The sequence below is a fragment of the Anopheles stephensi genome, chromosome 2, assembly GCF_013141755.1.
Source record: "Anopheles stephensi strain Indian chromosome 2, UCI_ANSTEP_V1.0, whole genome shotgun sequence".
NCBI lineage: Eukaryota > Metazoa > Arthropoda > Insecta > Diptera > Culicidae > Anopheles > Anopheles stephensi.
In genome coordinates, this window is record NC_050202.1 from 38,404,798 (window position 1) to 38,429,714 (window position 24,917).

Genomic DNA, 24,917 nt, shown 5'->3' on the forward strand with positions numbered 1-24,917 from the left:
TTCGCCCGAAGTTTGCTATGTGTAATGTATAACTGGATGTATTTTTTTTATTTTTTGTAACCGCAGGAAATCTTTGTCGCAGGTTTTAAGATACCCGCCAATACGATGATTATGCCGCTGATCTGGGCTGTGCACATGAACCCTGCGCTGTTCGAGGCGCCCAATAGCTTCAAACCGGAACGCTTTCTAGATCCAGAAGGGCGCTTTACGACCCCAAGCTACTTTCTCCCATTTCAGGTTGGGAAACGCATGTGCTTGGGCGATGAACTGGCCAGAAATATTCTGCACCTCTACGTCGCACAAATAGTGCGTCATTACGATTGGTTTAGCATCGCTCCCGAGGATGTGAGTACGATCGATTTGACAGGAACGTGTGGCATAACGCTGATGCCGCCAGATTATCGTGTAATTTTCTCAACACCAGCAAAACATTAAACGTTCTTTGCACTTTGAGTCTTTTTTATTACCATTATGCTTAACTTACGTCATGTGTTACGAGTAAAACGACGCGTTTGTTAATCATCGCATGCACCAGCAGCAATTTACATTCCTGGGATGTCCTTGTCCTTTAGCTTTTGTACCTATGGATAGTTGCTACAGAAACAGCGTAACAAAATAAATAAACTAAGGCACTATTCTGTTCCTATTACCTTGTTGTAGCAACAATCGCCGAAAATATTACTCTATTGCTCTTAAATATAACAGTTTCGATGTTGGTTGTAAAAAAAAACTTAAAGACTGGCAATACCAGTTAAGGTCTCACATTCGCGCAATCATTTTGCTTGCACACAAGCTGTTTCGTTTATTCAGGAGTGCTGTGTGCTGTGAAACGCCGATGTCAAGGTTTATTTACTTCCATAGCAATAAAAGTACCTCAAAAATATTAAATTAAGAATGAGTTATTTACTTTTACAAAAAATAAACAACAGTAATACGGCCAAGCCGTTCCTAACTAATAAACAAAAATAAACATCAGCAATTACGGGTTTGTGTGCTAAGAGATAGTCTGTTAGTTATGAACATGTCGAAGCGAAGATCCTCACCGCATTTATTGTCGTGTATAGAATGTGAATGTGAGCTTAGCTTCACGAAATTGACCAGTAGTAACCTTATCACTGCGAATCTCCAACCGTTTTCAATGCAAATAACGTTGTCAACATCATTACTACTGTGTATTAAACCTATTAATTTTCTACAAAGGACAAGTAGACAACTATACAGAGTGTATGTGTGTGTTTTTGTATTTTTTAATTTCTACTATTTACTTCTCCACTGACGTACCTTTCGATAACTTAATCGCACCTTACACGACATATGGCAATCAACAATAAATCTAATTGCTAGTAACTTCATGCTCAACCTTATGCTATTTCTCGCAAGTTGCACTCGCAAATCAAATGCTTTTAAATATCTTTCCAGACCTATCTTACTGTTTGCAAAAAAAAAAACTTATACGATGAACACATTGTTTTTTGGGAATAATTCTGCCATCTGGAACAATTATCGTACATTGTCCAGATTCCACTGTTGTTATTTTCAAGATTTAATGACACAGTTGATTGTCAGCGCGCGATCTAAAACAGCTAGATTTTTTGTTTTGTTTTATTTTGTCATGGATCATTGAAATAAGGTTTTCTATAGCAACATTGACTGTGATGCTATGTGCTACCAACTACCAAATTTAAAGTTATTGTTCGGGCGATAGTTTCTGCATGTTAAATAAAGGAAATTCCTTAATCTTTTGTGCAGTCTCCTGCCCCACATCTCCACTCATATTTTCGATATGATTTGGTTGGCTCATTTAGACGTTCCTGTATACCTTGGCTTTGTTTCGTCATAGATGCGTTTTTTAAGTTTTGTTTTTTTGATTTGCTTTTTATTATACGACTCGACAGCAATCCTACTACTGACAGGTTTTGTCAGGGAAAGTTAAGTTGAGAAAATTATAAATAATGCTTTCGCCTAGTAAAATGCAAATAAAAAAAACAGAAACAGTTCCGACCGGAATTGACTAGTAGTGATCGAACACATACAAACGTAATGATCCGCATCACACTGATGCGTTGGAAGCATAATTTATAGTGATTTTGTTTCATGTTCTATACCGTACTCGTATTTGTTTCTTTTTTCTTCAATGATGATTTAAAGTGTGTATTACTCTAGGAACATACCGTGCTCGTAAAATGATATTACTTCTGCTCTGCTTTGTTTTTAAAAAGATCAGGTCGTTAAATTTCTCCGATCGACGCTGGTAAGACAGCTGAGGCGTATCGTCCACTGTCTCGGGAGTGGAGTACTAACATTGTTAGCACATTCCCATGGTGTGCATATTGGCCAGCGCGGTTTGTAGTGGACGTGGTATAAGATTGACGCGAAATGCCTGTGGACTGATTGTGACTCCGATAATTCCTTTTAAACCGGGCATTGGCTCGTCTTCCGGCAGCTCTATTGTGAAGGTGTGCATAATTGAAGAAAAAAAGAGAAACAGTTCCATGCGTGCCAACACATCCCCAAGACATCGTCGTCGACCGACTCCAAACGGTATGAAGTAGTCGGGTTTGTGGACTTTTCCTTCGGCGTCCAAGAACCTGCTGGGATTAAACTGCTCCGGTTTGTCCCACAGGTTTGGATCCATATGGACACTATTAATTAGTGGCACAACGTAAGACCCAGCAGGTATTGTATAACCATTGATAACAACGTCACTGTATGTAAAAAAAAACAAAGAAAGTAAACAAATATAGGCACTGACTGATACCACCATCGAATTCGATATGAAAGTAGTTTAATTAATGAGTGATAGCAACAGGACGCTTACTCGACTTAATTGCAATAAGAAGCTTAATATTTCGAAAAATTTACCAATTTAGTGCCATAATAATTTACGAACATTAGTAGGGAATAGGGATTCCACAAAACAAGATGAAACAAGAAGGAACAATGTTCACAAGATAAAATGAACTATTACCGCCACAACATGTGCACACAAGACTATAAACAGCACAGTACCATGCCAAGGATGGTATGCTTACCTCTTAGGAGAGTGAGTAGTTGCTAATGGCACTATGCTGGATATTCTCATCACCTCCAAAATCGTCGTTTCAGTGATTGGCAAGTAAGGGACGTCTTCGATTTTGGGAAGCCGGTTGCGTCCAACCACCTGATCTAACTCATCCTGAACACGCTGCATCGCATCAGGATGACGGAGCATAAACACGTTCAACCACAGCAACGTCGTTTTAATTGTTTCCATACCGGCAGAAAACAAATCTGCAATCACCTGCATCATCTGAATTTCTGAAGAATTGCACAGATAAAACCAACAAAATAAATAGAAATACAGCAACCCAATTGACTCCATTGGTTAAAATCCGCTAAACACTTACCATGGTCTTTGCCCTCGAACAGTTCTCCATCCCGCCCTTCAGCCTGTGCTTTTTCGATCTCGGCAAGATAGGCATCGACAATGTCGCGGATGTTATTGTTGTCAAACGTTCTCTTATGTTCTTCGATAATTTCCCGATAAAAGTCAAACATTTCTTCACGATTTTTTGCTATTTTGTTTTTCGCGTTGATGTTGCCGGGCAAATACTGTATTTGAGGAATATAGTCAATGGTGTGTATTTCGCCAAAAAGTCTCATTCCTTCCTCTATCAGCCAGTTAAACCGCTTGAATTTGGGATCCTCGATCGAAAAGCGAACCGACATTATGATATTGCAGATGACATTGCTCACCGACACGGACAGATAACGGCTGAGATCAGTGGACTTATTTTCGACCGAGCTCAACGTTACCAACAATTCTGTCACTTCGGTCTGGAAAATATTATTACAATCAATACACATACGGATGAGTAAAATGAAAAAAGTGTCAAACCACATCACAGTTGCAATGCCGTCGATTGTAACGCAAAAAAATACTATGTAGATAGGCAACAAAACATGGAGCAGGTACGTACCATTATTCGATTTTCCATGAGATGCTTCTTATTTCCAAGTACCGTCATGCCGAAATTACGTAGTTTTTCATGCAAGAAACGGCGTTGATCTTTCCACAAAGGTCCCTCGCTATTAATTATGCCTAAGTAAAATGAAAAACAACAAAAATAACAGTTACAAATCGTTTAACAACAGGTATTATGCTTATTGCTTAATTTTACAACAGGTAAAATTATGCAATTAAACAGGTTATTGCTTAATTTTACTTTTATCGATAATTCACGACAGTGAGTTGGTTTAGTTTATTTGGAATATTTATTCCCCTTGCATGCGTTAGCAGGCAGAGAGGGTGTGAAGCGATCTCTAAAACACTTGTCTAGCATAGCAGTTGGGCTTTCGTATTTTACACACGGAAAACTAATTGTAGAACTAAGGAACACTTTCTTTTCGTTGTAAGTAAATTGAAACACTACGTACCGAATCCTCCAAGCGTCTTCAGCAATGGTGAGTGGGGTCGGCCAGTGAATTCCTCCGTTTTAAATGCCTCCCGAATGATTTTGTAGTCGCTTATAACCACCGTCAGCTGGGCACCCAGCTTAGCGCTAAACAGTGCACCATATTTTTTGGCAAGCTTCATGTACTGCGTGTGCTTTTCATGACCTATAAAAGTCAGGTAGCCAAATATTGGTACACCCCACGGACCAGGCGGCAGCTTCTTAATCTGGCTCAGCAAGCGAAATATGTACTGCACGAATAGAACACAGGACAACGCACAACAGAATACGAGCAATGTTTTTCGGGCGCTTAATGGATCAAAGAACTCTTTACGCATCAATCCCACAATATACGAATCGATGAACATCTTTCGCAACGCGACCGCGACACTTGCTACCGTTCGGGTGATTTGTGTGCGTTTTGGTTTTTGACGAGGTTACAGTCAACGCAACTACTACTATTTGTGCATTTAACTGCGACGGCCAAATGAATCTCTGCACCGTGTACGAAATCTGCCCCGCACTCAATTTGTACGAAACAGCAAACAAAAAACAAATGTCCCTTGTTGGTGGCGGTCTTGTCGCAGTCATAGAGCCGTATGCAAAATTTGATTCACTTCTTGCGTACTATCAGCAGATAATATTTCACGCCAACACTTTGCACACACTTTATCAATCCATGAACCAAGCTTCCTATGATCTATGCTAGAGCCGTGTACAGTTCAGGTGCGCACATCCAAACACTGCGCGCTAGCACTTAAGACACTACAGTCGATTCCGAACCACCACAGTTGAGCTATAAGCGAGACGAACGTGTTCGAGTCTACAACGACGATAAAAAGCACAACTGTAATGAATGAATCGGTATGTCCTTCCACTTTTATAGTTTCTACGAGCCCGAGCGCGGCCGCTAAAGTAGGGGAAATCACTCCGCATGTGCTCCAGAGCCTGGTAAATTACGCGTGCTTTTCCCTCCTAACCCATGCACCTGACTGAGATAAAGATACACCGCTAATGGATTGTACCTTTGCTTCAGCGTAGCTTAAGTCGTGTAAGCTTAGAGCAGCACGAAGTTGCAGATTGAAAGTTGAAGGGGAGGCAACACAAAACTTAAGTGTACGTATATGCTCTCGGTTTATGCTTTTGTGGCAACGCAAGAGACTCCTGAGCATTGCAGAGAGTGATAAACGAGCGAAAGGCAGCGGGAGCGAGATTGAGCGTGCGAGAGTATGTGGTTTACCTGGTACGCCGTCAATTCGATTTCTTGGCTTTAGCTCAATGAGAAGCAAAACGTATCTTTTCTGTTTGTAAACTGAAGTCTGTTGTCTGTCTGTTTAGAACATTACAGAGCTCGCATTTTTAATTGTTGTATTTTATTTACAAACAGTTCGTCGTCAAAGATTCTTAATGAAACTCCTTATATTGTGTAGAGCAGAATATTCGAACAGAGTGGCCCCCTACATTCCAGGGCCCCCTACAATCGTGCATAACAATTTGCATATCTGGAGACAGAAAACACAAGATCACAAGAGTGATTGCTACTCAAATCATTACTAAAAAATAACGGCAAAAGTCAGTTAAAAAAAGAACACTATTTTTGTAGTTGTAAATACATTGTTAAAAGTATTTAATTATAAACAACATATTGTCTGGCACACGACATACCGCATTATTAATTCTAAATGACTCTATTTCTCTTCGGCATTCTCAGTAGGTTCGTCGTCCTACAAAGTCTAGATATTGTAGCCTATTTCTACAACTTAGCAGAAATCGCGTTAGCATAATTATCACCTCCCCTTAAGATTATGCAGCTTCACATTCCCTAACCTCGAGCCGTGCTGCGGCGCATCAGTAGCGTATCTTTATCTCGGCCAGCTGCATGCGTTTGGAGGGAAAAGTACGCGCAACCTGCTTTACATCTGCAGCAAATGTGGTGACAGTGCTCCTACCATTACAGAAACTACAAAGAGGGGAAGAAAAGCATTCATTCATTACAGCTGTGCTCTTTAGGGTCGTTATCGCGCCATTCGAGTATAATTCTAACGTCGTCTCGGTCACTTTGGAGCTTAAAATGTTTGTAACAAACTCTTATTCTCACCATTCACTGTTACTAAGAATTAACTATGGAACACCATGGAACCGTCGATCTCATTTTCAACAATCGAAGATGAACAGACTAGAACGCTTTACAAAATTCTGTTTTGGGTGAAACGGATTAGTTTAATGCAACTGTGTTATTAATATAACGCAATTTTGAAACCCACACAAAGATAGTAACAATAACTGCATACTTAATACTGCGTTACGAGTGCGCCTCGTTCAGCCCACTTCACAGCCGGACACGCCGAAAAGGACCGGACTAAATTGTTCGCTTTGAGCATATTTTTGATTTGAAGCCAATCGTTTTCTCCCTGAAGACTATGGCGCCCTCTTTAAGCGAAACTTTTGTTAGAATGGAATATACGCTGCAGTTTGAACGTGAACATTTCAAATAAAGTCTAAATTACGACGAGTGACGAGGGGGTTATAAGTTTAGCGGATTAATGAACACAGGAAATAGCATCAGTTTGTTTGTTAATTTTACCCACGTTTACTAGATTTCGGTGTAGGCACCGAGCAACAAATTAAAAAAAAATTAAATTATGTTAATTTTATAGATGTCTCAAGTTGATAATTGATTTCGCTCGAAGGAGAAGTGGATCAATTATTACCGTTTTTGATTTATCTCACATGGAAACATACACATAGATAATTAATAATTTAAAAAAACCCGTATTGTTAATAACTGGCAGTAACATGCGGCCCGGTGGTAGAGGCGACAACCGCGCCAGTCCTCATACGGCCGGGACCGGGGTTCCAATCCCATCCCCCGTTCCTCCGTAATGAGGGCTGATTATCCAACTACGTGATATTATTAGGTTTCGAAAGCCAGAAATAGCAGGGCATGACCTACGAGCTCGTTAGGCTAAAGAGAAAGAGAGAGAGAGAAAAGCACCACCCGTAGAGCAACGTACCGAAGATAGCAATATTCTGAAATATTCTTGTTAGCGTTAATATTAAAATTTCGGAACATTCAAGGCTCTTTTATTGTGAAGTAGATGGTTTCCCATTTCAGTGACTTTTATTAATCACTTGTTCGTCATTCGGGTGTTGTATTTCATTGTTCACTCAAAAATTTGTTTTTTGTTTTCCCGTTGCGGTAAGAATGATGCATTGGAGTATGTTTTATGCATTTGAGATGTGATTTGTGGTGGTTATAAAGGATGAGCATTTTATGATATCGGAAACACAAATATATGTTCAAAATTTTGTTTTAAGCACTATTTAACGTGAAGTCGCATATTTTCCTTTAGAATGCTTTTTATTAGTCTATTTTCCTTCCATTCTGTTTGCTTGCATTGCTGATTACTTTTCTTCGGCTTGCATACATTCATTTATTTTGCTTTCGTTAAATATATCATGCTATTGTTTGTTTGCTTCTGTTTCTGTTAAATATGGCCAATTAATGGCCACACATTTGTTTTAAAGTATGTTGTTCAATATCAATGTTCAATAAATAAACGCACACATTATCAAGAGCTTTCTCCGCTGACCAAAATTAGTGCTTTAAGGTAATATTTTTAAAACATGAATTTTGTCTTTGATAGAAAACTAAAAGTCAATGTTAAATTACGCTGGTCGAATGCAGTGTACCTCTGCAGCAAAAAAAAAGATCGTTATTTACGTTGCTAAATGTATTACACAACTAGAATATATATTTTCGTTTTTCAATGTTTAATGTATAGCGCGTTTACGTGTATATTCAAGCTCTTTTAAATATTATACATTGTTGTGGTTCTTATAGGTGTGATACATTGCTCTGTTTACCGACCTTAAACCGACCAAATGCATTTACTAGCAGGAGTATATGCAGTCGACTGATTTTCTTTTAAGCGAAGCAATAGAATTTCTTACGTTTTGTTTCATTTTGGTTTACTATTGATCCATCATTTCATATATCTTGACTGCTTTATTAAGGGAATACATTTGGACTTCAGAGCATACACGAACTGTTTTATTATAATTATGCAACATAACGTATCGATGTGAAAAATCTACCAACCGAAACGGTTATTTTTCTACGCACGATGACTTGGACAACGATATTTTATAATTCTTAAATTAACATGACGTAGATACGTAACGCAGAAAATGTCAATTGGCTTGTACTGAATGTTGGAAAACGCATTAAGATTATAGTGCAAAATAAAATAGAACGTTTGGTTATTCTCTCTTTATTGAGAGGTAAGTAAAGGTAAAGTAAATAATCGGTTGATGCTCGAAGACAACGCGCAAATCACTTGCACTTTAACATTTTGGGAAACGGTGTGTGTTGTGTTAACAAATGACGCTGACCAGCGTAAAAAATGCAAACTTTCAGGTAATCACCATGGAAGCGCAAATTGTAAAGGTAGCATGGTATTTATTCTGGGACTTGAATGATACTCCCATTGTTACATACATATTTAATACTTGGCGGAGTATATACCGTTTTCCGTGAAAAATACAAACTGAAATTTGTAAACTATATAAAAGCATCTACAACCTGAAAAATGGGTTTTAATTGTTTCGAACGATACTATTCAAGTATGACAAACTATCGAAATTCTATCCATTGTCGCTTGCAAAGTATAAAAATGTATGTAAAAATAATTCTACTCCAAAATATAATGCTTTTCCAAACCCATACTTTGAAAACCATAGTTTATACTGCACTCAATTTTAAGTGTTTTTTAAATATTACTTTGTGAATCAGCTATGTATGGCACTGTTTAATTCAGAAGCAAGGGTTACAAATGTTAGCAGGAATAGATTTGTATGGTAGTGATTCAAGTGAAACAAAACTTTCCGATAATATGTATGACCAGGACAGGTCTGATTAAATGTGCTTGTGTAGAGTGTCACGCAGTAGGAGTCATTTGCAGGCAGCTTATAAATATTGTAAAGCTAATTTTTGGTATAAAGGTTTTACTATCTTGCACAAGATATTGAGTTTCTTATGAGCTATAATTTAATTGTACATAGATAGGTAAATTTGGGGAAATTTTCGATTTTTTTCATATTTTCACTATTGATCAGTTTAGCTGCATGGCATACCTTTATTTAAAATTAATGCGCTAGTAAAGGGGAGATAATGAGGGTGAGATTTTTGACATAAGTAGTGGTCGATAATATTGGAAATAACAAAAGTATTTTCCAAACCTATCATGCAGCTGCAATGCTCAATATAAACATTACACTTTCACTTTCAGCAGAAATGTTTGTACATTGATTGCAAATGTGTATAAGTACCTTAAATAGCAGTTACAATAACTAACAATTTGCGGAATGTTTATTCCAGCGTTAACCAAACCAATACACATAGCATGTTGTTTACAATACTTCCTTCAATATAAGAGTATTTTCCCGAAACTCTCCCAGCCGTAATTATTTTTATATTTTTCAAATATGCAGCATCCAAAAAGCAGTTCTTCATTGCAGATCTACTCAAAATACGTCTAAACAATTTAATGTGATTTCTTGCAAAGCTCACTTGTCGTTTGCAATCAAAACTTATCAAATTCTGAACACGCACATTTCATGCCTGTTTACTACATACAGTTTTATATACATTACATTTGGTCACCAAATCATTTTGCTACATTTTCGCTGCATTCCGCACAGATAACATTGATTATTTTGTGTACTTATTAACACCCTTGGCAAACATTATTTTGCTAGCTCACTTGAATACTTGTATGATATTGTGCACCTTGTGAGTTATACATTCCTTTAGCTTTTCTTTAGCAAAATATTCATGACGACAACAATCCGTTTGATCTGCATTAGACACATCACCATACTAAGATTGAAATACAGAAAAAACACAGGCTGTGAAATGGTTTCATGCACATGAACGCAGGACCTTTGTGAAACAGATGAAACATACTTTGACTGACAGTTTGTCATGGTAATAGCGTAGTAAAAAAGTTTACACTGGGATTTTACTGCATCGTAGGCGAACATTACGGTATCTTGCTGTCTCACAAATGCATTATTATCCTGTTAGTGCATGACCAAAGGATACACACTAACTATGTTACGCATTGCTTCACCCTCAATAAGCCTGATCATGCCGATGTGTAGCATTGTAAATGGTTTGTTTCAGTACAGCAAACGTACAACATTCAAATTACGTGTGGTATGGTTGTATATGTAATTCAATTTATGTTTTCCAATTCAATACGTGAATTTTGCTTTGTAAGCTCACATGACATCAGGTGCAATATTCCATTATATTATGTATATTTAATCTATTGACTTCGACAATATTATTTACGTTAAGATATTCGATAGCTTTTTCTTTAGATCACTGCAAATTCGCAAATTTTATAGATCCGCTCTTTGAGTAAAATCATAGCGAGTATAACTGAACTCCGAAAATAGCAGCACACTAGCGAATGTGCATGATTTTTGGAGGGGTACTTGCAAACTGGGTTCTAAACCGGGAAACTTCAAGCAGCACTTAAATATTCAACGGATCATTTCTGGAAATAGCTAAAATTAAAACCTGAGATCTCTATAATATAACGCAGAACCAAACTAGGGAAAGGAGCGTCTATTATATTATGCTATGGATTGTGATTCGGTATAGTTTCTGATAAAAATATTCTTTGTCCAATCTTTTCGCTTCTAGTACGCTCGACCACTGGTATGTATGAAGATAATAAATGCTATTACACTAAGCTTCGCCAGGTGATATGGCACCCAATAATAAATAAATTTTACAAAAATATTTCTAAGAACATTAAATCACAATCGCTGATCGTGATCATTTTGTACGGACGTTTTGTAATTACATCACTCAGTATTTTTGAAAATGACAACATTGCTATACTTTTGCGGGGATATGAGGCAGATGTTGCGTTGGGTGCAGTAAAACCTACAATAATAGCCTTATCCGTTTTTATGCGTACGATTCACTCAAATGCTCAAAAAACTGCTCAAAGTTAGGATCTTTTATACCGGGAATACACGTTGGACTGGACATCGGTGTTTTCGCCACGTTTCTATACTGCTGCTGAAACGTGGCTAATATTTCGCGAATCTTTGCAATGATCTCCTGCACTCAGGCGTTCGATTCCTAGAAGAAAAAACACAAATATTGTAAAACTTTGTTTTTACATATCAGAACATTACAATCAACATTATTTCATAGTATTATAAACTATAACATTTTTTAGCACAATCTACAAGATCAATAATCAAGTAGCTGCAATTGCAGATGAAATAAAAAACGAAACATATAAAATCGGTTCTAACACAGTTTAAACAAAAAATATTGGCTTTCGATGTGAAAGACAAACGTAATCATATTTCTCTACACGTCAGATCGAACAATTATGAAAATGCTGACGTACCTTCAGGTTATCGAAGTAATGCATAATTTGTTCGTAATCCATATCTAGGTCATCTAATCCTAGACTTTCGCCCGGTCCAAATTCACTGTCTGGCGTAGTTGAAAACATCGGATTTCCCACCACAGTCGGTTTATTGTTAGATTTTTTCGGTGCTGCATTCAGGACCGCAGCATGGACTGGAGAAGTACTTTCCATATGCACTTTTTTTTTCCTACAGGATTGTTCCACTGCTACGGCAAAGCCACCATCGTCGTCAGAGGAAAGAGGCATATGATTTTGACTTTCTTCCTCGATGTGTTTTGGTTTCGCGACGCTGCAAACTCTGCTTGATGTTTTGTCAACAGGTTTGTTAACTGGTTGCTGGACATTTTGACAGTCTCCAGAACTCCTTCGTTCGCCGGGATTTGTGGCTCCCTCTGCTGATGATACTGACGACTCAGCACATTGGAATGGATGATGATATTTTTGATGTTGATTAATAGTGTCAAATTTAAATGCCGTCTGCTGACAATTTGGTTGCTCTACTAAGCGTTCAGCCATGTGTAATTCCTTTGGACGCCGATGTTTTTGATGATTCTTCTCTCCATTTTGGTAATCTTCCGCGTTAGACAGTGACATGATAGAGAAGCCCATGTTTTCAAACGAGTGAGGTGATTCGTTTGTTCTTCTAGCCGAAACGGGTTGCACCGATTCGTATTGTTTTGCTTGACCTGATTTGCCGTTGTTGAAAAGTACTAAGTTTGTTTGTTGTTGAGTATGATTCATATTACGCGGTTGCAAGTCAGAAGCGTTCTGTAATTGTATATCGAAAGCAGGATTTGTGTTTGAGCAACTGCTACTCATACTACTGAGCGCTATTCCACCGCTGTATCTAGGAGGACGATGATGATAGCGCTTCGAAGCTTTTAACTGAGGAGCAGCCTCAATAGGCAGTTGCTAAAACATAGGCATTAATAAATGAATCAGAATTACACATCAAATTGTAAGATTTTCACACAGTTTCACATGGCAATTAGAGCCATACAAAGTACATGATTTTAGTCATAGGAATAAATAACAAAAATTACCTTATTAGAAATATGAGCAGTTACACCTATATTACGGTGCGGTGGAACTGGTGGACGGTACTCGATACGATCTACAACCGTCGTTGCAATACTCCGTTGGGGAAGTAACGACGCCTCATCGCTATAAGAAAGCAAACATCTCTTTAACATGTGATTGCATGTACCAGGAAAATTATTCCGTCTTCTTACTTTATCATAGCACGACTGTGCGTATCACGCGTCTTATATGTGCAGGAATTAATTGGTGTAGCCGTTTTCTCATTTGTTACGATGCTCGCGCGACTATTAAGAAAAGGTACAGTTACAGCTGATGGCAACTGAATATGGTTGGGATTATCGAAACTATTGATCTGTATGACATGTTCGCCCATATCGTCGTACTTTGAATTCATCGGATTGCTGATTATATGCATTCGTGAATCTGTAGGTAGAAAAGAAACATACAAGCATGGATAAGTTGAGAATTTTCACATAACGTAATGCTGATATATACCTTTGTGATTTGTCCCCGTTTCTAGAATGTCCGCATTCGATCGATCAACAGTCGCGCGACCTAACCATACCCAATCGTGAGCATTGGTAGCACACGACTCATTACCCTTTCCAACATCAAATACTGTTGAATTTCCCAATCCATCACGTACACTAGCATCTCCATTTGCATCAATTACAACCGGTCGATATTTAGATGCATACACGACGCATGACACTACAAATACGGCAATGGCCAAACAAAAGGCTGTAAGCACTATGTACATGCCTATTTCGAGAGTGTCTGCATCACCATGGACCATGCTTTTGTTTGATGAGAATACTCCGACCATTCCACTGTTACTTCCGATCATGCCCCCGCCTCCACTTCCACGATGGTGTTGCCTAGAAGAATGCAATACCGCTGCCGATTCATGGCCGTTATCATCCTTTAACGGGATTCCAATAAGTATGTCTTCTAAATCATTCAAATCTTTCCCAAATTTGTTGCGGTCTCGTCCCACAGCTCCGTCATTTTGCAATGTATCCGACCTGGTATTTGTATCAGATCCACTGAAATCAACTTGTACAGATGCAAGCGCACTAACCAGGGGGCCAACAGACGTCTTCATACCCTAAAACAAGTAAAGGCATATCATCGGGATGTTCCTCTATTTAGTAAATATTTTCAAATAGTACCTGTTTAGAGACAGGCATATTGCGACGAATACGACATTCCTCGGACAATAGTAAAGTAACTCGTAGCAACTCTCCGTTTCCTTCTCCAACTGCAATCACCCGTGGGTGATGCGATGCAAGCATCGGTGCAAATGCAACCACTTCCGTGTCAAGACTTTCGACCAGCAGGAAATAATCATCGACAGATATATCCCTATAACATCAATGAACATACAACATATTCGTATACCATAAGCGTAATAACGATCGGCCTGGCTGTCATAACAAACGCCATGTTTACGTTACTAACCTGAGCGGTGTCCTGGATCCATCAGAAAATTCTAGTTCTATGTCAAGAAGTCCTTCTTGATACTGTGCGGTTAACCTGCGCGTAACCGTGGTTTCGGCAATATAACCGTTGTCAATCGAACCATCTCCGGATATTGATAATTGCAATCCGGAAACAACTTTAACCATCAAACGAGTTATGGTTACTTTGTCGCTTCCAACACGCACTTCTCGAGCACCTATAACCCTTCCATTAATAGGAGAGAGAACCTGAAAAACAAAATTCAGTGTATGTAAGGTATGCAAAGGTATAGAATTAACATTTTTCGCTTTAATTTTATTACCTGCACATCTGTGCGACCCATTGCACGCCCTTGAAGCATTCGTCCTCGTAAACTGGCAATTTTTGGGTCTGCAACTCGCAGTAGTGATTGTACTAGATCCGTCACTCGCAGACCAGTTCGACGAGAAATTAAATAGCTCACACGTCCCGAATCTTGATCCACTGCTACGAACCTTGCATACACTTCCACCGGACTTTGTTGATATCTTGCACGACACACGCCTCTTTCCGGAGAGATACCATTTATAAAGTCATCGCTGTGATGACCCCATCCTCCACTGTTACCATATGCACGCTTTTTGCGACTGTTTGGCTTGCCGTTTGTGCTGTAATACACAAGAGTTCTGTTAATCTCCTTCCTAACTACTGTTATGTCAAATTGCAGTTTGCCGTCTACGTATTACCGAACGTTTTGTTGATTTGAATTGGGCTTTGAACAACCATCAAATAAGGAGTAAATAAACGTCAAAAATTTGTGCTTACGTGCTATGATCCTCAGGAATTTTCCAACCTTTAATCTGCGACAATCGAAAATCAACAACAGATACCTCCAAGGGAAATTCCGGCATCCAAACAGTGAACCGTGCTAGTCCAGAATACGTTCCATATTTAACCAGTATCGATGCATTAGATGAACCTCTCACTTCTGACCCATCAACATAAACGGAGCTGCATGACGATGATACCTTTGAGGAGTAAGGGTTCAGTTAATTCATTAGTCACTTGTTACTCGATGCACCTTCAAATATCTAACATTAATTACATTTAAAGCTATGAACAGCATAATTATAACACCCGAAATGAAATATAACTCTTTTTACCTTTATCACACTTTCATCTTCTGTCAGACATGAACTTTGAAGTGTGACATCAGCCATCTTCCCAGCCTGTGATACTATAAAAACTTTCATGGCCTGCGATACTTGTCTTCCAGTAAGAACGGCTGTATTCATGAGCTCCCAGTTCTAAAATAAAAAAGTGTAGTCAATTTGCATTATGCTCCCGGATGTACTGCTAACTTCTATACATACCTTCGCAATAGGTAAAACCGCATGAATATCGTCTTTCTGTATTTCCAGTTTGGCCACTATCTTCTTACGACCTTCTTCTTGTAGACCGGTACTGCTGGTCTGTGAAGACTCGGTCGACAGATCTAGTTTCATTTTCGGGCCATCATGTACATAGCTAACGGACCAAATTATTCTTCCACCGTCCCAATATTCCTTGGTATCATTGGAAACTTCAAGCAACCACGAAAAGACTTCCACAGCACTAAAATGTTCAAATGTTAGAAGTCAGTTGCAATGGGCTGTAAATCATATAATCCACGCATACCTGTCAGTCGTAGGCGCATCATCGAAACGAACCCTTCCGGTAGGACTGTCTGGATCTTGATCTTTACGAAAAGCAGTAACCCGAGCCACAGTATGCTTTGTGTTTTCTTTCTCTACTGAAACGTTCCATTCGTCTGATGATGCTACAGCACCTAGAATACGCATGCCGGCTTTTACACGAGCTCTGGAATTCAAAAAAAAATTTTTTGGAGATTCATTTTAAACCTTATTTTCATCAAGTTGTTCGTTATTTGGTAAGAACGGCCTAGCCACATTGCTATTAACTATTCATGCAAATAAAAGTCGCAATACAATACAAAATTGTCAAATATTTGAATGCATGAATTTAAACTTAAAAAAGGCCCTACAACTTTTGAACATTTTAGGTCTAACATAGGACAGCGAAAACTATTTAAAGTTGCTTTAAGTATCATTTAATATTTTGTTACAATGACAACCTAATTTATTACTTTTTCTGCTTTTTTCATATAGAAACTCAGAAAATGCTTTAATTTATTTCTAGTAAGTATTATAGTTATAGCAATACGGCGAATTCTTTTAGTTCGCACCATAGCTACAAGTGAGGTTTTAAAAATAATTTCGACTCAAAGGCCGCGCATATTTCTTAGCTAATTAATTTTTAAATGATTTTCTTGTCAAAAAAAGATTAAGTAAAATTAAATCGTTTCAGTTGAAGTTGCATAAAATTAAACATCAGGTGGTTAAAAAAGCTCAGCTTTCTGTTGACCAACACAGGGGAAAATCATTCCAAAGAACAAACAAACTGCTTACGATTTGCTTTTTCAAAACAGGAATATTTTATACACACCTTACTATGAATACTGCAATATTTTGTCCATTCTCAGGATGTAGAAAAACTGGAACGTGGATTTTCGAAAGCGGATATAATGGTATCTGTGGTACCATCATTGTAAGCGTGTTATCTGCGCGCAGTTCTTTGTATGGCAATTGTGATTGACTTAAGGGAATTTTTGCAAATGGTGTTAGCGGTTGAATCTGTACTTTCGGCTCACAAAGTTCTGGACTTCTAACAGGAGGTTCGAACACACTGTAAGACACTTGCACTAATCGCTGTGGGCTTTTCGGAGGAGTATTCGGTGCACGGCCATCTCTTTCTGGGGGTGGTAACGGAGGCCACCAGTTAGATGGAATAACTACTTCCGCGACACATACTCCATCCTCTCCTTCTGGCATACATTTGCCTTTGAGAGGGGTTCTGTTGCCCATGGAAGCATGAAGTAGCACACATATTTTTTGACGCTGTAAATGACCACCAGGGTCGGCACCCGCATGAAACAGAACGCGAAGCACCGGAGAATCACGGGCCACACTGCTCCGAACCACGTGGGCTGATATGTCCAGGTGTAGATTTGATTGCTGCTGCAAGTCCAGTAATGCGGCGGTGGTATTTTGCGACGAGTTTCCGTCACGATTCGTACTGTCGAGCACGTCCGGTACGATGTACCGTGCAGGTACTGTTTGCTTTGTAGAAAACGGCCCATAGCTAGCTCGTACAGACACGGGTTGACTAGTTTGCACTACAGTAAATCGGTCCACCGAAAGTAAGGAATCTCCGTTAGATGATCGTGACTTGCCATTGGTAGATGTTGCACCTGATACGACTGATGCTAACGCACTTTGTCGTGGGGAATGCTTCAGGAAAAATCCACTATCAGGTGTTTCAAAGTGGACTTCAACTGCAAACGTGAGACTTAGAATACCTGTAATAAAGAGAAGAAAAAAAAAAACAAATAAATAAAAGTCAATAACATAGTTACCATCAATAATAAACTATGAATAATTATTAACTATGATGTTTGCAAAGTTTCCCCAACCGGTCCACCGTAGCAAAGTTTGAAAGTTCTTAAGATTTTAATGGACATTTTTGAAGGTTTGATTGACCTCATTTTGCGGTTGTGTTATTTTTTTTTGTTTCCATTTCCAAAATGAACTATCAGATATTTTAAGATGTATGCTGATACATCTTAAAAATCGTCTTTTTCCTTCTTCTTCTTCTACGGCACTACATCATCGGAAGGTATCAGTCTGCCATTTCTGACTCTCAGTTGTATGATTTCGTCGTAAAACGTAAAACGTAAAATAATCATGCGTATGTACTGCCATGTTAAGATCGGCGCCACTATTTCCTTGGCCACCAGACTCCCCACCCCCTCTTTTCGCTCTTACGTGGCTCTACAAACTCGAAAGATCTCAGCCTGCCATTTCTGGCTTTCTCTAACTTGGTTTTACCCGTAGCAAGATAGTCAGTTCAACGTATGAAGAGAAGGTCTGGATCGAATTTGAACACCGGTCCTGCCGTGTGAAGACCGGCACCGTTGTCGCCTCGGCCATCGAACCGCCCCAAGACTAACGTCAGTACCACTAACTGGATTTATTTTTCAATTTGACAAAAAAAAACATGAATTGGTACAATACAGGTATCATAATCTAAGATATCAAATTTGGATTAATTTATTTCCGTACACTCTATCAAATCTCAGACATTTTTTAATCGGCCTTTCCACCGATGCCGAAGGCTCATACGAATACATTACCACCCATTAATTGTTCTATAAACAATATTAAAATATTTTGCCAACATAGTGAATTTTTTCTCGAAAAATGCGAAGGCGAAGCATTCATTCTTCATAATATGCATTAAATCACGTTAAAATCAATTTTTCTATAGACTAACAACAACATAGCTACGCATGCACATCAATTAACTATACACACACACTTGCTTCGTCTGTACATCGGTTACTTTGATTACTACGAACGAATGGCAACGAACGAAAGGTTCCGAACGGTAAGGTAACCGTGGAGAAGAAACGCAGAGTTAGCCCTTTGTAGAATTTGTATATTTTGATTTTCTGATGATATTATAAAAGCATCCATTCTTTTTGTAGGCTCCTTAGATGAAATGGTAAACAAAGCTAGCAGACATGGGAACGGCTTCAGGTGACCGGGGAATTAATTTCCCGGTAGTGACGTGCATAGGGGCGGTCCGGTGGCAGAGGCGATAACGGCGCGGTCATCATACGGCAGGACCGGAGTTCAAATCCCATCCAGACCGCCTCCCCGTACGTAGGGCTGACTACTTTACTACGGATACAATTAAGACACAGAAAGCCAGAAATGGCACCTCTCGAGGTTGTATAGTGCCAAGGAAGAAGAAGAAGACGTGCATAGACATTAGTTTTTAATTCTCATCAGTAGAAATATACGTTAGTACGTAATACAGCCGAATACAGCGTTTGGCTAATATACGTTAGTACGTAATACATTGCTCATTTTATTTCTTTTCGTTACTCAAACTCTAATCTATAAATTTCTAGTATCTGACGCCGTTGTCTAACGAGGTTAGGTATGCGTTAAGATTTTTTAGACGTGTGTTTAGCCGGATAGATAGTTCTAACTACAGTGAATCCCATTCAGATTAAAATCGACCTCACTACCTGTGCTGTTTCAACAGAACGTTCACCAGCACGATTCCTTCGAGGTGCATCACCCTATGTAAGTGAGCCGAAATATCGTGGATTTTTAGGGGGAGAAAGCAAAAATGGAATAAAAATAGAATGAAATACACGCGGCTCCGAATGAATGTTTAAATTTTCACTGCTTTCTTGGAATCGGAAAACATATTAACGTGTGAAGTGAGTGCCAATCAGCACTTGGCATAAGCACTTAAGGAGAACGGCAATTAATAAATAGTCACTGTTGAAAGCTCTCGCTATGTTAATCTCGGACCCCGACGAAAGCCAGACCCGCATATTTCCGCTTGTTTAAATTCGATACCCAACTCAAGAGGTATGTCCGTTACGCTGTGTAGCAAGTTTCAAGTATTATTTAAGTATGGTAACAGTTTTAACACATCATAAGATAAGTCTTGTACAAACGACCGAGCGATGTGGTTCAAAAGAAGTGAACGATGCAGAACAGCAATCTTAAATTCCGCAACAACTAAAACAAACCAGCAATACGGCCAGGCCGTTCTTTATGAATAAAAAAAAACAAACTGCATTTTCTTATAGGATTCCACAGCCTGCAAAATGCAGTGGAAAAATGTTCAAGATATTAGTAAGGGTTCTGCTAGTGATCTTATCATATTACAGTCAAAGAAAAAAAAACAACTGCAAGAAATTGTCGCGATAGTTCAAACTTTACGCAACCCACATAGTTTCAGTACACCTGTACACCTCTAAGACATTCGCTGTTTCTAAAACTGATAAACACCGTTCAGCTTCTTGTGCGCAAAAGTACTACTTACACTAAAGAGACTTATGAGCTGTTTGTTGATTTTTTATTGTGAAACGAATAATAAAAAATATGGTTTAATACTAAGGACTAATTATCGGACTTCTTTTCGAAAGTAGTAATAAACACTACTATTACTAAATTAGTACCACGTTATTTTATATTTATTCCTCGCAATCTTTGGGATAATTGAAACATTAAGACTAAACATTTATTTCAAAATCTATCTTCTGTTCACTCTGACGCTAGGAAGGGCGTTCCGTTTCTCGTATGTGAAAACATCGGGGACCATCTCAATCTTCGGGAATCCTGGCATAGACGATCCTATATATCTGAAACTTACTCAGCGATCAAACAGGTGTCTCTTTACTCCAAAATGATAATGGATTCACAAACGACGTGATGCTAAGCCATGAGATGTATCGGAGATTATTGCAGTTGGCCAAGACTGCGAAGCGGTTGTAGCACCTGATTCATAAGTTGTATACCACCTTGGGATTGAAGAAGCCGAGGCGATTGCCAGAAATGACATGGCAGAAGATTGCACAGAAAGCCAGAAATGACATGGCGACTCCTTCGATGTTGTAGAGTCAAAGAAGATCAAAAATTCACATAAATATAATTGCAAACAGCGTTTGTTTACATTAGTTGAACACACGGATTCTGGATTTGCGATTGTTGTGAGGCTCTGCGACTAGCAATCGGGTCGCACGAGCGGAAAAAGGGATAAGTAGGGCCGAAGGACGCGCCTTCGGTCTCTTTACGCGACAAACGAGTGACAATAGAACTAAAATTGTGATTTTTCTATAAATCGAAATTTCAACAGTTCACGAGTTTTTTTTTCCATTGCAACAATAAAAGTTGCGATATATATATATTGAACAGTCTGTAGTAATCGGTCCTCACTCAAGCCTTTGGATCATACACCTGCATTAAAAGTTCAAATACCATATTCGTATTCCCATATGTAGGTAAACGATACAATAAATTATTACTAGAACCCTGACTTCAACTGTTTTAATTCCTTGTAGCTGCGTATGTTGGTTTTATCCAGATGGGATTTGATACCAATCTAGCCGTGCAATGTCTGCCGTGTAAAACTTACGGCATTACTAATTAATCCATATCTCTGTTTGTACTAATTTGAAAGCATCACATTTTTGTTGTTCTATCTTTATTATCTTTTTCTGAAAAACAGACTGCCTTATTTTTACACTAGGTTTTCGATTTTCTGCACCCATGTAAAGCAATGTATGTCCGATATTTGCCATCTTTTCGCTTTGCTTATAAATTTCTATCACTGCTTGTGGGTGTTGCAAATCCAATACAAATACTGAAAGTCAAAATATGAAAAAAAAAAATCGTGTCTTTCCCGTATGGAACTGTATCGCAGGGAGCTAAAACTGTTTACTTAACTGCTTCAAAAATACATATACGTTAAAAAAGGTTGTCTTAAGCTACTTGTATTTTTGAAAGATTTTCAAAATCATTACAATGGTGGAGAAAAATATTTTCCGTAGGTGTTCGCATAGTTATGCTATATGGAGCAATTTTGCAGGTGCCAAAATAAATTGTTAAAGTGTGTGTAAAATTATACTCTTTTCTTCAATATGTGTGTTTTGAAATTCTTTTCAACTTACTTCAATATCAGTTTTAGGTAACTCTTCTAGTTTTTTTTTCCCTAAAAAAACAGGTGTTCGTAAAGTTGTGTTAAGGATTGTACTACAAAAAAGGCGAATTATACGCTAATATGAAAACTACATCAGAAAACATCTATCAACATATAACTTATGACTCAGTGTTAGATAACAATGAACACGCAGAAAAGCCACAATAGTTATTGTTGAATCTAGAAAACCGAACAAAATCAAGAGTGCAGCCAAGCTTTCTTGCATTTCTAACCTACATTCTGAAAAAGCTAGGTGTGAACGATGCTGTGTGCTAGTGTAAACAAAGTCTTATCACCTTTTGTCGTCTCATCTACAAGAGCATACTTAAAGATATACACAACATTGCGTTTTGGTACATTAAGTGGTTTTTCTGTTGCCAATAAAAAAGGCCGTGTACAACATCATCGGCTACAATTACAATATCATCTGGTACCTTCAAAGCCAGGCTGCATGATGCGAGATGCCAAAAAGATTTCGCTAAAAAGGGGGGGATTTGCGATATTTTTCCGTCAAAATCATCTCGGTTCATCTACCTGCGTTGTTTAGAGCACTTCATGCTACCTCTCTTCAACCGAAAACTACCATGGCAACGCATGGAAAGTGACAGAGAGTGCTAGAGAGAAGCGAAATCTTTCCGAGATTTCAGCTCGAGGAGGCGAAATCTTTTTGACGGATAAATTTCACAAACCTCCCCCCCCCCCCCCCCCCCCCACCCTTTTCAGCAAAATCTTTTTGGCATCTCGCATCATGTAGCTTGGCTTTCACAATAAAAGGCAATTGATTCTCCTGTCATCTAGCTTTGTTTACCATTTCACGCGAAGAGTTTACCACAAGGATCTATGCTTTTACATTATCAACAGAAAATGCCTGCAATTAATTGATCCATCGCCAATTAATAAGACAGTAAGCTTATCGTCAAAAACGCAATTCGCATCGTGGGAAGCCAATCGTCTTCTGTTGTTCATTCGGTGCCCACACATATTCGCTAATCAGGGTCGAGGTGAGGATTGATTATCATATTCGAATCAAAGGAAAACAAAAAATCCACAATAAGGTTTCACTGCCAAACTTACCTATTAGCGATATCAAGCTAATCCTTGCACGTCCCATGGTGTACGCCTTGCTCATAATTACACGTTTTCTGTTCGGCATTCGAATGTTCAGTTCAGTCCTCCGCTTGTAAACCCTTTTAACCGGTTCGCCCAATATGGGCAACCGCGTTTGGCGCTTTGTTACTTGCTCTGGTGTATCGTAACCTGTGCCGTTTACCTGGTTTCGGTTGTGAAAACAAGGAATTGGAAAGATTATTCCCGAAACATTGTATCTACTGCAATCTATGGTTGTGAGGCGTAATGGCCACACGCACTGGCGTGTTCTCGTTTACATTTGTAAAATGTGTATTCGATCGGTGGTATCCCCCTGTGCGCTCCCCCATGCAAAGGCAATTTTTGGCGCTGATGCTTTTTTACAGCATTTCACTACACAAGACGGCACACCTTTTCTTACAGAAGCCTTTTTTCTACAAACTTGCGTTGCATTCTATTCGTGCTCGATGTCTCAACGCTGGATGTGTGTGCGTAGTGTCATTATTTTCTCTCAGTTTTCTCTCTGCACAATCACTATCACTTGCTCTGTCACTCTGCCACTTTTTTGCTGCTTAGCAAACACAAAACTGTTTTCATCGATTTTTCTCTCTCCTGTCTTCACATCGGGTACAGTAAGTGTTAGTTCTGTGCTAGCAAATCGATATTTTTTTCCTGTATTTTTCGCTAAACCCATCGATATGGTGCTGCCTTAAGTTGTTTTTTTTTCATTCTGATTTTTACATGAGCAATACTTTATATCTTCAAAACATTCATTCAGAAATGGCACTTTACATGCACCATTAGGCAACGTGTAATTAAAAGCCAGAGAAGCAGACAAGCATAATAACATGGGTTCGCGAGATTTAAGGAGCAGTTAAACGAACTGGTCTCAAAATGTTATAACTACGTAAACACTATCAAACACATTTGTGTTTTTCGTCGTTTTGTTATTTGATGTAACCAAATTTTCAATCCGTAAACTTGTTACTAATTGTGACACCAACGAAGCATGACTTGCAGCACCACTGCAACATCAAATACTTAAGACACACAATTATTGCGTATATAAACTACAAAAAAAGCGTTTTCGTTCCGTTTTCGTGGCTGACACTATTTTTATAACCAATGGCACTGCATTTGCAACACAATTTCAACTGCACTGGGTTTAATTTAGAATGTGTGCTAGACAATAATGCTTGTAAGCGATTCAATCGAAGCACACTTTTACGTCACCAGATCCACTTCATATATCCTCCCATCATCCAAGTACAAGTGCATTGCGTATACGAAACATTACTATATCTGTACTTTGGTCGCTTTCATCACTTTGGTTTAAAATTTACATACAATTGCTACTGCACCGTGCCTACTACACGTCACACTGTACACTGCTCATTTGGGCCGTTGGCAAAGGAAAACGATTCAATTGACTCCGGAGCAACTTCACCACCGTACAAATTTCTTTCGTATCCTTCGTGGTCGAGAAAATTCCCTTCCTAGGATATCACTTGCGTCACGCACACACTGATACCAGCTCATGCCCAGCCATCGCAATCGAACTATACACACATACGCCCACTGGTGTTACTAACTCAGAGATCACGCTCTCTTTTTCGACTCTTGTGTAAAGCAGCCAAAACTTTCAGTTGATTTTCTGTTGCTGGAATTGTCACGGTTATATTTAACAACGAAACTTTGTAGTGCTCACATCTTTCCCATCTTTGGCACGACGCACTGAGATAAACGACTTTCTGGGCTAGCAGAAAAACGTGATGTTACAAAGCGCACGTCGAATTGAGGACCTATTCTTTCGCATTAGCTGTGTAAATGC

General features: G+C 38.8%; 2 protein-coding genes across 13 annotated transcripts in view; one reads left to right on the forward strand and one right to left on the reverse strand.

The window, feature by feature from the left end:
- The window catches only part of LOC118507733 (cytochrome P450 306a1), a 38,795-nt gene extending 37,903 nt beyond the window's left edge, over positions 1-892 (forward strand). For all 10 annotated transcript variants that reach the window (XM_036046701.1, XM_036046698.1, XM_036046696.1 and 7 more), the window contains one exon: positions 67-892. In XM_036046701.1, coding sequence (XP_035902594.1) covers positions 67-435 — 369 coding nt within the window. In that variant the 3' untranslated portion in view covers positions 436-892. The remainder of the gene's footprint in view (positions 1-66) is intronic.
- Positions 442-24,917, reverse strand: LOC118507731 (cytochrome P450 18a1). 3 transcript variants are annotated; one of them, XM_036046688.1, is made up of 15 exons: positions 23,368-23,702; positions 23,075-23,270; positions 16,883-17,795; positions 16,055-16,237; positions 15,751-15,991; positions 15,541-15,684; positions 15,203-15,405; positions 14,721-15,045; positions 14,399-14,646; positions 14,110-14,302; positions 13,433-14,045; positions 13,129-13,360; positions 12,940-13,060; positions 11,873-12,808; positions 9,777-11,595 (listed from the first exon to the last, which is right to left on the reverse strand). In XM_036046688.1, exons 1-15 carry the CDS (start codon positions 23,434-23,436, stop codon positions 11,581-11,583), a joined length of 4,632 nt encoding a protein of 1,543 aa, XP_035902581.1. In that variant the 5' UTR covers positions 23,437-23,702; the 3' UTR covers positions 9,777-11,580. The 3 variants fall into 3 exon arrangements, 2 of the variants coding, with proteins under 2 accessions (XP_035902582.1, XP_035902581.1); XR_004905694.1 differs by lacking the exon at positions 23,368-23,702 and adding an exon at positions 24,384-24,917 and having other exon boundaries at positions 7,521-11,595; positions 14,721-15,405; XM_036046689.1 differs by lacking the exons at positions 14,110-14,302; positions 14,399-14,646; positions 14,721-15,045; ... (5 more) ...; positions 23,075-23,270; positions 23,368-23,702 and adding exons at positions 442-2,705; positions 3,033-3,297; positions 3,387-3,816; positions 3,960-4,081 and having other exon boundaries at positions 4,417-11,595; positions 13,433-13,510.